At 45.4% G+C, this 16,596-nt stretch overlaps 1 protein-coding gene across 1 annotated transcript in view; it reads right to left on the minus strand.

Annotated features, from left to right (window-relative positions):
• Positions 1–13,977: 13,977 nt before the first annotated feature.
• The window catches only part of LOC311233031 (uncharacterized protein), an 8,549-nt gene continuing 5,930 nt past the window's right edge, over positions 13,978–16,596 (minus strand). The window contains exon 3 of the mRNA XM_084319886.1: positions 13,978–16,596. This exon is cut by the window's right edge and continues 923 nt beyond it. Within this exon, the coding sequence (XP_084176012.1) occupies positions 15,308–16,596 (1,289 nt within the window). The 3' untranslated portion in view covers positions 13,978–15,307.

Genomic DNA, 16,596 nt, shown 5'->3' on the forward strand with positions numbered 1-16,596 from the left:
TACCCCTTACCTCTAACCACGCGGCCCCTACTGCATCCCTACCCCTTACCTCTAACCACGCGGCCCCTACTGCATCCCTACCCCTTACCTCTAACCACGCGGCCCCTACTGCATCCCTACCCCTTACCTCTAACCACGCGGCCCTACTGCATCCCTACCCTTACCTCTAACCACGCGGCCCCTACTGCATCCCTACCCCTTACCTCTAACCACGCGGCCCCTACTGCATCCCTACCCCTTACCTCTAACCACGCGGCCCCTACTGCATCCCTACCCCTTACCTCTAACCACGCGGCCCCTACTGCATCCCTACCCCTTACCTCTAACCACGCGGCCCCTACTGCATCCTACCCCTTACCTCTAACCACGCGGCCCCTACTGCATCCCTACCCCTTACCTCTAACCACGCGGCCCCTACTGCATCCCTACCCCTTACCTCTAACCACGCGGCCCCTACTGCATCCCTACCCCTTACCTCTAACCACGCGGCCCCTACTGCATCCCTACCCCTTACCTCTAACCACGCGGCCCCTACTGCCTCCCTACCCCTTACCTCTAACCACGCGGCCCTACTGCATCCCTACCCCTTACCTCTAACCACGCGGCCCCTACTGCATCCCTACCCCTTACCTCTAACCACGCGGCCCCTACTGCATCCCTACCCCTTACCTCTAACCACGCGGCCCCTACTGCATCCCTACCCCTTACCTCTAACCACGCGGCCGCCACAGCTGTGGGTTCGGTGGGACTTAGCTCCTCCGGGTCCCTGCTATCCGGTGTTCGTATAATCTCACCCTCACGAAGCGGAGGTTATCCACCCCGCTACACTAACATAACAGCTTTGCAGTAACAAACTTACAAGACAGCCAATGCTAACATAACAGCTTGCAGTATTAGCACTTAGCTAATATTACAAGATCTGAGGTTACATTACAGACCTGAGGTTACATTACATTACAGACCTGATGTTACATTACAGACCTGATGTTACATTACATTACAGACCTGATGTTACATTACATTACAGACCTGATGTTACATTACATTACAGACCTGATGTTACATTACATTACAGACCTGATGTTACATTACAGACCTGATGTTACATTACAGACCTGATGTTACATTACATTACAGACCTGAGGTTACATTACATTACAGACCTGATGTTACATTACAGACCTGATGTTACATTACATTACAGACCTGATGTTACATTACAGACCTGATGTTACATTACATTACAGACCTGATGTTACATTACATTACAGACCTGATGTTACATTACAGACCTGCTGTTACATTACATTACAGACCTGATGTTACATTACATTACAGACCTGATGTTACATTACATTACAGACCTGATGTTACATTACAGACCTGATGTTACATTACAGACCTGATGTTACATTACATTACAGACCTGATGTTACATTACATTACAGACCTGATGTTACATTACAGACCTGATGTTACATTACAGACCTGATGTTACATTACATTACAGACCTGATGTTACATTACAGACCTGATGTTACATTACATTACAGACCTGATGTTACATTACATTACAGACCTGATGTTACATTACAGACCTGATGTTACATTACAGACCTGATGTTACATTACATTACAGACCTGATGTTACATTACATTACAGACCTGATGTTACATTACAGACCTGATGTTACATTACATTACAGACCTGATGTTACATTACTGACCTGAGGTTACTTCAGCGCAAGGCATTGTGGGAGAGCAGGGAGGTAGTGTTGGTGGCAGCATAGCCGTTGTTACACACACACACACACACACACACACACACACACACACACACACACACACACACACACACACACACACACACACACACACACACACACACACACACACACACACTCCGGGTTACACCCAACGCACATAATCAAGTCAAGTCAAGTCGAGTGTTCCTTTCTTAATAAAGCCCTGCAGCTGTTATAACAGCATGGGGGAGGGTGGTTATAGGCAGGGGGAAAAGATACTAATATAAATAGCAATAATAATAGAGTAGATGATAATAATAACAATAATAATAATAATAATAATAATAATAATAATAATAATAATAATAATAATAATAATAATAATAATAATAATAATGGAATTGCAATGATGAGTTGAGAGGACGCGCTCAGAGCCGTTGTAACCAGATCATCTGGACCTGCAGAAAGATCAATGATGAGTTGAGAGGACGCGCTCAGAGCCGTTGTAACCAGATCATCTGGACCTGCAGAAAGATCAATGATGAGTTGAGAGGACGCGCTCAGAGCCGTTGTAACCAGATCATCTGGACCTGCAGAAAGATCAATGATGAGTTGAGAGGACGCGCTCAGAGCCGTTGTAACCAGATCATCTGGACCTGCAGAAAGATCGTTGATAAAACAGGGAACGGGTTGAACTTTGATTCGTACAGTATCTTGCGTCGAACGCATCGAAGCGAGAGAGAGAGAAGGAACAACTTAGGGAAACGTCTCGTCGAGCGTGTACGTCGTTTCCCACCGCCGGGGAGTGTTGTTGCCATGGGAACAGAACCTGCCCTGCCAGGTGGGCGCCCCCTCACTGACTTCATGTGGAATGTGTGACTGAAACCTGAGCCAGCAGGTGACGTCATGACAGCTGCTGCTGCCTGACTCTAACAGGGTTCCCACGGACATTGCAAAAATGAAATTCAAGGACTTTCAAGTACTTTTCCAAGTACTATGTTTCATTTTTAAAAGGGCATACAATTAACCTTTTAAATGCTGTTTTGTATAGGGGGAAAGAAATCGGATCCAATATTTTTGGCTTAAAACCAATTTGCGACAATTAGTTACACTTTCTTGATTCAGAAAAATGTGTTCGTGGATGAACAAAACTTTCAATGCGAATGGTTGATTTGAATTACAAGGACTTTTTAAGCACCTTGTTAAAAAATTTGCTGTTTTCAAGGAATTCCAGGCCTTGATTTTTTTTAAATCAAGCACTTAAATCACTTCCAGGTCCTTGTGTGAACCCTGCTCTAATGCACATTTAAAACAACTGCAGTTGCACCAACGTGCTGTACATGTAAATATGAATAATAAAACAGTAGAAATAACATTTTTACAAACAACATAAAACAGGGTAGGTGTGAGATCAGACTATCCAGATGGCTGGATTTACTTTAATTGAATTCCATGCACAGTTAGATAATGCACAATTACACAATAGTATAATTTCATAATAAAAACACCTCTCAATTTTGTAGATTGCATGAGTGAAAAATTGCAGGGAGAAGAAAATCTTATTTTGCATGTCCCCTTACTCAAAACAATACATAAACAATAGGAATAGATGGTCTGTCAATTACACATATTTAACAATCTTATATTTGTACAAATCATTCTGATTTAAAGGCAGACAGGGAGTGAAGGCACCTTATCAAAGTATCAAACAGGAGGGACGACTGTCTGGTTTTAAACTGTGGATACCAAACAGAAAGTAAAGACGACTTTGAACTGTTAAACAGTAATCCAGAACTATTTTAATGCGCTGGAAAAAAAAACTGTGATTTTGTCTGCACTTTATGTGCTCATTTCATCATTCTTGTATTTTCTATTCTACTAAAAGTGAATCAAACCATAAACAAGGTGGCCTGTTGGGATGTTAGATCCTAATGTGAAAAACTGTGATTTTATATGTCTGCTGATTTTACCCTTGTTATTATTTTACTTATTTTTAACTTTTATCTCTACGCCCCACTATCCGCTGGGTGCATACTATGACCTTTATCATGTTTTGTAACAGATTACAGAAATTCAAGAAGCCTATTGGAACGTGCGGTTCTGATATGATTTGATTAATATATCTGCATTATTTTATCCCACTTTATGCTTTGCTCTTGCTGCTTGTTTTACACTGATTTTATGTCTTATTTCTTACTGATGTAAAGCACTTTGAACTGCAATCCCCATGTATAAAAGGTGCTATACAAATGAAGTTATTATTATTATTATTATTATTATTATTATTATTATTATTATTATTATTATTATTATTATTATTATTATTATTATTATTATTATTATTATTATTATTATTATTATTATGATTATTATGATTATTATTATTATTATTATTATTATGATTATTATGATTATTATTATTATTATTATTATTATTATTATTATTATTATTATTATTATTATTATTATTATTATTATTATTATTATTATTATTATGATTATGATTATTATTATTATTATGATTATTATTATTATTATTATTATTATTATTATTATTATTATTATTATTATTATTATTATTATTATTATTATTATTATTATTATTATTATTATTATTATTATTATTATTATTATTATTATTATTATGTTGGAGGGGGGGGGGGGGGGGGCACGGTCACCCTTAGTATTCAGCCTAGATAGAGGGACCACCAGGAGAGAGTGACTGGAGGACCTAAGAGATCTAGGAGCAACATGGGGAGAGGAGATCCGCTACATAAGAGATCTAGGAGCAACATGGGGAGAGGAGATCCGCTACATAAGAGATCTAGGAGCAACATGGGGAGAGGAGATCCGCTACATAAGAGATCTAGGAGCAACATGGGGAGAGGAGATCTGTTACCTAAGAGATCTAGGAGCAACATGGGGAGAGGAGATCCGTTACCTAAGAGATCTAGGAGCAACATGGGGAGAGGAGATCTGTTACCTAAGAGATCTAGGAGCAACATGGGGAGAGGAGATCCGTTACCTAAGAGATCTAGGAGCAACATGGGGAGAGGAGATCCGTTACATAAGAGATCTAGGAGCAACATGGGGAGAGGAGATCCGTTACATAAGAGATCTAGGAGCAACATGGGGAGAGGAGATCCGTTACCTAAGAGATCTAGGAGCAACATGGGGAGAGGAGATCTGTTACATAAGAGATCTAGGAGCAACATGGGGAGAGGAGATCTGTTACATAAGAGATCTAGGAGCAACATGGGGAGAGGAGATCCGTTACATAAGAGATCTAGGAGCAACATGGGGAGAGGAGATCCGTTACATAAGAGATCTAGGAGCAACATGGGGAGAGGAGATCTGTTACATAAGAGATCTAGGAGCAACATGGGGAGAGGAGATCCGTTACATAAGAGATCTAGGAGCAACATGGGGAGAGGAGATCCGTTACCTAAGAGATCTAGGAGCAACATGGGGAGAGGAGATCTGTTACAAGCAGGCATGCGTTGTTCATGGGACGGGGACCTCACTCGCTATTTGCATATCAATAGCTCCGGTCGTCAGGTGTGTTAAATACGTTCTCAGACACATTCACACCTAACTTGTTGTGAAGACGTGTTACATTCCATTCGTAGAGGCAATTAGGCACTGTCTTTAGTCTGTGCCCAAGCGAGGGGACATTAAATGCGCATTCGCGGGAGCGCGCGCACGCGCAGGGAGCGCGCGTGCACGTGGTGCGTGTCACCCCAGATGATTTCAATAACGCACCACTGGTTACAAGCCAGGCCATTGCGGGCTTAAGGCCTCTGCATGCTACAGCAAATTCAAAGCAACTTCAACACAACATCGGCGCGATTTCAGCGCGCTTGTTGCAGACAGTCTTGTAGACTGTGTTGCTTGGGCGTTGCGTACCTGTCTCCAAAATCTAATCTAAAGACCCGTTGCGTTGGTATTGCGTAGCAGTGATTGGTTGGTAGTGAATGGGGGCGGGGCTGTCACTTCTAGTGTTCCTGGCTCGAGACCAAAAGAAAACTTTCTGACAGGAGCTTCGAGACCAAAAGAAAACTTTCTGACAGGAGCTCGAGACCAAAAGAAAACTTTCTGACAGGAGCTTCGAGACCAAAAGAAAACTTTCTGACAGGAGCTCGAGACCAAAAGAAAACTTTCTGACAGGAGCTCGATAGCTAGTGTATTGTTTCATTACACTTGTTTAATTGTTTGTTTAAAATGAATCAAATGCAGGAACGTATTGCAGAGGAGGTCCGAAAGTACCAACATTTATATAATAGCGGGTCTAAAGACTACAAGGATAGCATTATGACGATGAATTCGTGGAAGGAGATTGGGGAAACAATGGGGATGGACTGGGTTGATGTGGCGATATAACTATATTACACTATATACAAGAACACAAGCGAAAACAAACATAAACAGGGCTATTATTGGTTGAGAAGGGAAATCCGTTTGTAATTGCTAGAGTGCGCACCTTCGGCTGCCCAAAGTATTCAGGCAGGCGGGCTGGGCGCGCTCGAGCCGCACATCCGGGGTACATTTTGTTGCATCATAGGCTGCGCGTTGATTTTGCAGAAGCATAAAGGTAATGTGTCTGCAACACCGTTGCTTTGTCGATGTTGTGTTGAAGTTGCTTTGAATTTGCTGTAGCATGTAGAGGCCTTTAGACAACCAATAATAAGACCTTACAATGGATCCTGTACTGGACTGAGAGCCAGTGAAGGGAAGCTAACACTGGATCCTGTACTGGACTGAGAGCCAGTGAAGGGAAGCTAACACTGGATCCTGTACTGGACTGAGAGCCAGTGAAGGGAAGCTAACACTGGATCCTGTACTGGACTGAGAGCCAGTGAAGGGAAGCTAACACTGGATCCTGTACTGGACTGAGAGCCAGTGAAGGGAAGCTAACACTGGATCCTGTACTGGACTGAGAGCCAGTGAAGGGAAGCTAACACTGGATCCTGTACTGGACTGAGGGGGCTTTCTCACTGCCATTCGGGGTCGAATCAGCTCCGCTCCACCCTCGCTTCGTCCTTGGGTGCAAACCCCCCCCCCCCTCTCCCCCCTCTAGTTTGTGTACACACTGCAGTCTTGGTGCGCTCCGGGTTTTTGTTTACGGTTTGCGTTTTGAGCGTGTAAGCTGCCGTAGCGATGATGTCACGCTCTAACGTCAACACAGGAAGAGTTTTAACACACTGTGATATAAAGAAACAAATAACCAATAAATATGAAGTTATATTTGAACCTCTGTTGTCAAGCCTTGTCAATATAACCCACCCCCTTCTTTCACGAATGGAACTGGTGTCGTGGAGTCCGCTTTGAGCGTTTTCCAGGGTTAATGCTAACGCTAAGCTAACGGCTAACGATAGTTAGCGTAGCCTATTTATTACTAGTTAGCCGCTAACATTAGCCCATTGCTCGCGGCAATTATATTGCATGTCATTGATCTACCGGTCGATCACGGCCGACTGGTTGGGCAACACTGGTCTATAGAAATAAATGCATTCGAACAAGAAACCAATGTATAGTAGACATAGCAATGGCAAAAAAATTGCCAGGCCTAATGCGAGCCAGGGAAGTCTTGTGCTTTGTAACGTGGCTTCATCTCGAAGTTTTCATCCACTGAGCCGTGAGGCTCAACATGCTTGTTTGGTTGAGGTCTGAACTCGCCAAATTTTCCATAAATATAGTTTTTGTGGGTATTGTCCAGTTGTTGCTGTATGTTTTTATCTGCCCAAAATTCAAGCAAGCATATAAAGCATTACAGTAACGATGTTGTGTGTGTCAGCAAGTTGATACAGCAAGCCTCTCCCGTGTTTTGGTACAAGCTTGCACACCACGCCCCCCCCGCTCCCACTGGCGCGCACCCGAGACCACCTATTCCAGCGGTCCAGGTTTGGAGCGAATCAGCGTCCCCGGGAACGGGGGGGAGCGTTCTCAGTAGGACGGACACACCCTTTTCGGGTGCGATCGGGCTGTGATTCGACCCCGAATGGTTAGTGAGAAAACCCCCTGAGCCAGTGAAGGGAAGCTAACAATGGATCCTGTACTGGACTGAGAGCCAGTGAAGGGAAGCTAACACTGGATCCTGTACTTGACTGAGAGCCAGTGAAGGGAAGCTAACACTGGATCCTGTACTTGACTGAGAGCCAGTGAAGGGAAGCTAACACTGGATCCTGTACTGGACTGAGAGCCAGTGAAGGGAAGCTAACACTGGATCCTGTACTGACTGAGAGCCAGTGAAGGGAAGCTAACACTGGATCCTGTACTGGACTGAGAGCCAGTGAAGGGAAGCTAACACTGGATCCTGTACTGGACTGAGAGCCAGTGAAGGGAAGCTAACACTGGATCCTGTACTGGACTGAGAGCCAGTGAAGGGAAGCTAACACTGGATCCTGTACTGGACTGAGAGCCAGTGAAGGGAAGCTAACACTGGATCCTGTACTGGACTGAGAGCCAGTGAAGGGAAGCTAACACTGGGGTGAAGTTATTATTATAAAAAAACATTTGTTAACAATCACAGAACATTGCTTTAGTTTGCAATATATACAACAGTATAAAAAATACAATATATATATTTATATATATATAGGCCTATATAGAATAGAATAGAATAATAGAATACATTTAAATAAATCTCAAATTATTGTGGTATGAATTAGGAAATACTGTACATCATTATATCCCAGGGTATAACACCAATCCCAGGGTGCGGAGCAGCTGGCAGCACCGCTCCAACATCTCTTCAACCTCTCCCTGGGGCTGGAGAGGGTGCCCCAGCTCTGCAAGACCTCCTGCATCGTCCCGGTGCCCAAGAAGGGACGACCCAGCACCCTCAACGACTACAGGCCAGTCGCTCTGACGTCACACGTCATGAAGACGTTTGAGAGACTGGTCCTGCAACACCTCAAGCCCCTGGTGCATGACTCCCTCAACCCCCTGCAGTTTGCATACCAGGCAAACATCGGGGTGGAGGACGCCATCAGCTACATGCTCCACAGAGCGTACACGCACCTGGAGAAGGCACGCAGCTCAGTGAGGATTATGTTCTTCGATTTCTCCAGCGCCTTCAACACCATCCAGCCGTCACTGCTAGCGGAGAAGCTCTCCGCGATGCAGCTGGAGCACGGCTTGGTGGCCTGGATCAAGGACTACCTCACTGAGAGGCCGCAGACTAAAGGACAGTCAGTCTGACGTACTGGTGAGCAACACCGGCGCCCCCCCAAGGAACTGTGCTGTCACCCTTCCTCTTCACCCTTTATACCTCACCTCAGACTTCTGCCACAACTCAAGCGGGTGCCACCTGCAGAAGTTCTCCGACGACTCCTCCATCGTAAGCTACATCACCGACGACGATGAGGAGGAGTATAGAGCCCTGGTGGAGAGCTTTGTGGGGTGGAGCGACAGCAACCACCTCCAACTCAACACCAGTGAATATAGCACCATTCACAGCACGAACGCACAGGGTGATTTACACTACAGCATAACATATAACAAAATAATCTGAAATAAATGACAACAATAACAGACAGCAGTTAAAAACAGTGAACCAAATTAAATTAAATTAAATAAAAATTATTTAAATCAAATCATCAGTCAATAACTAAAAACTATAGGAACAGTGAGGATAAAGGATGCCTATATATGACCAAAAGCCTGTCTGAACATGTGTGTTTTTAGCTGTTTTTTAAACCAAGGAGCTGGTGGGGAGTCCCGAGGGGAGGAGGTGGAGTCATATAAGTTCCTTGGGGTACACCTGAACAATAAACTGGACTGGTCGGACAACACAGAGGCCCTCTACAGGAAGGGACAGAGCAGGCTGTTCTTCCTGAGGAGACTCAGGTCCTTCAATGTTTGCAATAGACTGCTGCAGTCATTCTACCAGTCTGTAGTGGCCAGCGTCCTCTTCTATGCTGTGGCATGCTGGGGGGGGGCTACATCAACTCGAGGGACACCAACAAACTGAACAAGCTGGTGAGGAAGGCTAGCTCCGTGGTGGGAGTCGAGCTGGTCAGACTAGAGGTGGTGGCAGAGAGGGGGATGAGAAGGAAGCTGGCTGCTATCCTGGAGAACCCCTACCACCCCCTCTATGACAAGCTAGTCAAGATGAGAAGCACGTTCAAGTCACAGACTCATACCCCCCCCGACACTCAACTAACCGCCTCGGACAGTCCTTCATACCAGCGGCCATCAGGCTCCACAACATGGGCAGGGACTGCTGCCAGACATCCAACTAGAACTAATAGGAACCTGAAAAGGACAATAACACTACCTTATGCATACTGCACCTTATGTGAATACTGTATATTTCAGTTAGTTAGGTAGTTAATTATATTGACTTGTTATATTGTTTACACTGCTTGTGTTGTTTTTACTACCTGTACCTACCCCCCCCCCCATGCTGCTATGATGCCTGAATTTCCCCAAGGGGATCAATAAAGGAATATCTTATCTTATCTTATTTGTCTTTATCCTGCATTCTTTCACCTACAGTATGGCTTCTGGGAACGGGAGAGATTGTAGAATAACCAGGTAGGAGGGACGTAAGCTTTCTTTTGTTGCTCTAATCTAATCCATGGCTTAGTGCAGGTTGTCAGCATGTCTGCACCAGGACAGGTTCCTGTTACATAACTGTGTCTGAGTGGAAAAAACGTTTGCAGGCTTCCTCCTCCATTCTGTGTCTTAAAGGGATAGTTGTTTGTTTTGGAACCCGAGCCCGCGAGCCGTATGTCTTACTTACTGTGAGAGAAATATTATCATGTCATATAGTGTCTGTGTTACAATACATATCTCTTCTATCTCTGATAACATTGACTAGTTAATATGATCAACTAGTATACAGCTTTAAGACACTAGGCGACAGTCTGAAAGTGGTTCTTATAAACAACAGCCAAGGTTGAGGAGATGACATTTGGCCTATTTCTTCAGTTCTAGTGTGAAGACATAACATAAGCCCTAGAGCCTTCTTTGTTATTCATTATCTCACTAGGGCATATTTTGTATATTTTGTATGTACCATATCTGGTATCTCATGTACGTCATTTCGATTATGTATTTAATCTAAGTTCTGACCTGAGTTCTTTCTCACTTCCTGGTCAGACGTTTAGCATGTCTGATCACGTTCTGGTCAGACGTTTAGCATGTCTGATTGTAAACTGAGCTCTGTGAAAACAGATTAATAAACTATGTTCTATATTTTTATATACAAATTGACTCGATCTGAATTCCTACAGCTTACTGTCATGGCTCATTTGAATATTCCACAACAGAATGGCGACAAGCCATGACAGTAAGCTGTAGGGATTCTGATCGAGTCAATTTCAGACTGGCCACTCCACAGAAACTGCCCTCATTGCGGTCACAGAGGCACTTCACTTCGCAAAAGCGAAAGGCCTCTCCTCTGTCCTGATTCTCCTAGATCTATCTGCAGCCTTCGACACAGTCAACCATCAGATCCTCCTCGCGTCCCTCGCAGGAATGGGAGTGGCTGGCTCTGCGCTGACATGGCTGTCATCATACCTCAACGACCGCTCCTACCAAGTGTCATGGAGAGGGACCATGTCGGCCACCTGCCCCCTGCGGACGGGTGTCCCCCAGGGCTCTGTCCTAGGACCCCTTCTCTTCTCCCTCTACACTAAATCGCTGGGTAACATTATCACGTCTCATGCCTTCTCGTATCATTGTTATGCCGATGATACTCAACTCTTTCTCTCCTTCCCTCCCTCAGATATCCACGTCTATGAGCGGATCTCTGCCTGTCTGTCCGACATCTCCGCCTGGATGACGACCAACCACCTCAAACTGAACCTAAGCTAAACAGAATTGCTCCACCTGCCGGCCAAATCCTCCCCCCTGACCTTTCCAACACAGTCGAGAATGCAGCTGTGACCGCGTCCCCGACCGCCAAGAACCTTGGTGTTGTCCTCGATGACCAGTTGAACTTCTCTTCTCACATCGCAGCGACAACCAGAACCTGCAGATTCCTCCTGAGCAACGTCAGAAGGATCCGCCCCTTCCTGACAAAAGAAGCCACCCAACTCCTCGTCCAATCAACAGTCATCTCCCGCCTCGACTACTGCAACGCACTGCTCGCTGGCCTCCCGGCCACTGCCACCAAGCCTCTTCAACTCATTCAGAACGCAGTGGCCCGTCTGATCTCAAACCTACAGAAGTCGGCCCATGTCACCCCACTTCTTAGGGACCTGCACTGGCTCCCCATTGCTGCACGAATCCGCTTCAAGGCCCTCGACCTGGCTACCTCCGGTCAATGGTCTCTAACTACACACCCTCAAGACCCCTACGCTTTGCATCTTCTGGCCGTCTCAGACCCACTCCTATCCGAGCTCCGGGAGGGTCATCAAAGAGAAGTCGCCTATTCTCGGTCCTTGCCCCACAATGGTGGAATGAACTACCCACCCCAGTTAGGACAGCCGAAACCCGTCCAATCTTTCGCTGTCGACTAAAGACGCACTTCTTCAACCATTATCTGAAATAATAAAAAAATAATTAATAAATAAAATAAAATAAAAAGAAATCTAACCCTAACTAACCTTACTGTCATGCACTTGTCCTAATAAACTAACCTACACTGTAGCACTCAACACTTGATGAACATTGTTACTTAGCTGATAGAGTTGTGCCCTTCCTGATGACTTGTCGTACAGAACTTGTAAGTCGCTTTGGATAAAAGCGTTTCAGCTAAATGACTAAATGTAAATGTAAAGACGGCTCTAGGGCTTATGTTATGTCTTCATTCACCCTAGAACTGAAGAAATAGGCCAAATGTAATCTCCTCAACATTGGCTGTTATTTATAAGAACCACTTTCAGACTGTTGCCTAGTGTCTTAAAGCTGTATACTAGTTGCTCATATTAACTAGTCAAGGATATCAAAGATAGAATATGTATTTTAACACAGACATGATCATATTTCTCTCACACTCACCAATGGTGTTGTTGATCGGTAGTCGTTTCTCAGTACAATGCGCTTAAGACTGTAGCACTCAAGTTCAACACTGTTTGACGAACAACGTTACTGACCCTTAGCTGCCAGAGTTGTACCATCCCTGCTGACTTAGATTAGCATTAGATAAAAGCGTCAGCTAAATCAGGGGTTCCCAAACTTTTCAGGCCGCGAACCCCCAAATAACGGTGTCACCATTATAGGAGGTAAAAAATAATAATAAAAAATATATATAATTATAATATTTTTTCTTTTTTTATAAATGGAAATGTATGGTTGAAACATGCAAACGTTCAAACGCACACACACTAATAAGCATTGGAGGCTTTTAACCAGGGCCGGACTGGGGAAGTCATTCAGGCCAGGAAATATAGTGCAGAATATAGCCCCAATCAGGCCACTTTTTAAGCAGGGGGTCTGGGGGTCCCCCACCAGGACATTTTTTGTTACAAAGACTTCATTTCCTGCATTCTGGTGCGACCCCCACTTTAGGACCCCCTGAGCTAAATGACTGAATGTAAAATGCTGTTCCTCACACTAGCTCCAGATAGTTAGCCACAAACCAATGCAAAGTCAATGTGTTGGAGCTCCTGTCTGAAGAAGTCTTTAGAAGTCTTTATTTGTAGCACACATTGCTACAGTGTCATGCAGCGAACATCACACATGTGAGATGGGTGACACATGCATTTATTTTTTGGGTTGCATAATGAAATTCCTCTCTGCGCTTGACCCATCCCGTCGTCCTTCCCCCCCCCCCAAGGGCAGCCGGGAGCAGACGGGGACCAATCCAAGTGCTCCTGTCCGTCTTCGTCAGGGATGCGACAGCGTTAGCGATCTGTTCTGCATGTTTTTTCCTTTCGGTTTATCTCTTTTTCTGGAGGGGAAACCCTTGCGAGCACGGGGGGAGAACATGCAAACTCCACACAGAAAGGCCCGGGAGATACCCCACCTGGATACCTGGCAACCCCGCCACCTGGTCCCCAAGCGGGATTCGAACCCAGGAATAATGATAGATATAGGGATTGCAATTTTGTCATGTCCATAATTCTATTGAACTATAATGAACCCAAGGATTCAGTGTCCTCTGATGACATCGATGGGGGACATATTCTAACTAATTGACTCTCAATAAACGTCAAGCTAAATCACAGTGTGTCAAACTAATTCACATGGTAATGGGATTCTGAAGGTGATCAATCAGCGTTGTTTACTGTAGGTTCTGGTGTCAGACATTCATGTTTCATAAAACCAAGTCAAGTGGATTCAAGTCGTCCTTTATTGATCCCCTTGGGGACATTCAGGTGTCATAGCAGCCTGGGGGCTGGGGGGAGGGGAGGCACAGGCAGGAAGAAACAAAGGGTAATAGTATTAAAAAATGTGAAAAAAAATAATGCATGTGAAAATAAAAGTTGTTTATTATTATTGTTATTATTATAAAAAGCATTTGTCAACAATCACAGAACATTGCGTTAGTTTGCGATATATATACAGCAGTATACAAAAAAATACAAAATACAAAAATAAAAATAAAAACATTATAATAGAATAAAATAATAGAATAAAGTCAAATAAATCTCACATATTGTGGTGTGAATTAGGCAAAATATACTGTACATCATTTGTCTTTATCCTGCATTCATTCGCCTCAAAGACATCTCCAGACTCCGGCTATCACTCACAGACATGGTAGAAACCATCATCCATCACTTCATCTACTACTGTCACGGAGTCCTGTCTGGTTACCTAGCAACACCCTGGACAGGCTCCAGTATGTACAAGCCCTGGCAGCACATCACCCTCATCCACCTCCACTGGCTCCCAGGCAAGTCCCGTATCTCATATAAGATCCTCATCCTTACCTACAAATCTCTCCATGCCCCCCAATACCTACCAGATCCAGCTCTTAAAAAAACCGCACCTCTACTGCAAGGGCCCAGCGTCGTTAACACCTCGTTGACAGCACTGCCAGGTTAAATGGGGGCATGATTACCGCAGTAGCAGTGCAGAGCAGAGCTCAGAGTCCTAACGGCTGCATCATTACCTGACCTCCTCCACCCCCTCCCGGAGGTTGCGATCCTCAGACACGCATCTGCTCTCCACCCCCAATTATTATCATTAATATTATTATTTACAAAATCTAAATATACAGTATAATGCAACAGGGAAGTAGGTTTCTGTCGTAGCTTCTCTTAGAAAGAAGTATCCAAGGGTTACGGACCGAGCCGTTAAAGGTTTCAGGTAAAAACATCGTGGTGAGAACCATCCACTCCAACAGTTAATATTTCCTTACATAGTGACGTTGCGTGCGGCCATTACATACTGTACGCAGACAAGATCAAATCCTCTTGAACATTCTCAGAGGAACCTGTGTGTGTTCAGTTCTTCAAAATGAGGAACGTTATCTAGAGACTGCAGGGTTAGGAGATGTGAACGTTGATGAGTTAAAGGCAGTAGAACATCTCTCTCCAAGGGATCTGTGTGAACAGGATAACCATGGGGCTCTATTGTTGAGTAGTGGTGCGTGGTCAGTTTAGTGGAAAGGGGGGGTGGAGCTCTCTGGCCATTAGCAAGCTCTGTTTGTCCAGTTTATCTGTCTACAGCTCACAGTTCCTCACACCCAGGGACTGCAAGGATGACGCTAATGACGACGGTGATGATGACGTCGGTGACGATGATGTCGGTGATGATAACGGCGGTGATGATGACGTCGGTGATGATGACGGTGCTGATGACTTCGGTGATGATGATGTCGGTGACGATGATGTCGGTGATGATAACGGCGGTGATGATGACGTCGGTGATGATGACGGTGCTGATGACTTCGGTGATGATGATGTCGGTGACGATGATGTCGGTGATGATAACGGCGGTGATGATGACGTCGGTGATGATGATGACGTCGGTGACGATGAAGTCAGTGATGATGATGTCGGTGACGATGACGTCGGTGATGATGACGTCTGTGATGATGACGTCGGTGACAATAACAATGGGTTCCGGGGCCACGAGGATAGTTTCTGCAGGTCCTGTGCAATGCTCCGGCGAGTGATGGAACCCTGGTTCATGTTGGACACGCCAGGTTCCACCACCAGGAGGACCCTGTAATTGTGTCCTCTGTTATCGTCGCAGAGGAGGGCGGCGCCGGGCCCGGGCCTGAACAACACGCAGAACTCCAGGCGTTCCCTCGGGTCCAGGCTCGGTGGCAGGGCCACGTCGAAGGCGAACACGTCGGTGTCGGAGGCCCCGCCATAGTGCTGCTGCGGGAGGAGGGTGCAGGGCACGTCGCAGCGGCTCCTCCAGGAGTCCAGCGTCAGCCTGAGGTGCACAGACTTCTTCTCCGCACCGCCGACGTTACAGACGCGCACGGTGCCACTCAGGGAGCCCTCGGTCACGACGCAGCTCTCCAGCTGGACCAGAGCCTCTTGCAGGCGAGAGGCGAAGCTTTTTATGTCCACGGTTGGCTGAGGGAAACCAAGGCACAGCTTGAGAACTCCAGACGATGACTGGTTCAGACCCGGTGGTTTGGCCTGGGCGGGGATGGTTTGTAGGTTCTGTGGATTGATCAGACCGGGGCTGGTTTGTAGGTTCTGTCGTTTGACTAGGGAGGGACTGGTCTGAAGGTTCTGTGGATTGATCAGACCGGGGATGGTCTGTAGGTTCTGTCGTTTGACTAGGGAGGGGCTCGTCTGTATGTTCTGTGGATTGATCAGACCGGGGATGGTCTGCATGTTCTGTCGTCTGACTAGGAAGGGGCTGGTCTGTATGTTCTGTGGATTGATAAGACCGGGGATGGTCTGCATGTTCTGTCGTCTGACTAGGGAGGGGCTCGTCTGTATGTTCTGTGGATTGATCAGACCGGGGATGGTCTGTAGGTTCTGTCGTT

The sequence above is a fragment of the Notolepis coatsorum genome (genome assembly GCF_963971535.1).
Source record: "Notolepis coatsorum genome assembly, chromosome: 8".
NCBI lineage: Eukaryota > Metazoa > Chordata > Actinopteri > Aulopiformes > Paralepididae > Notolepis > Notolepis coatsorum.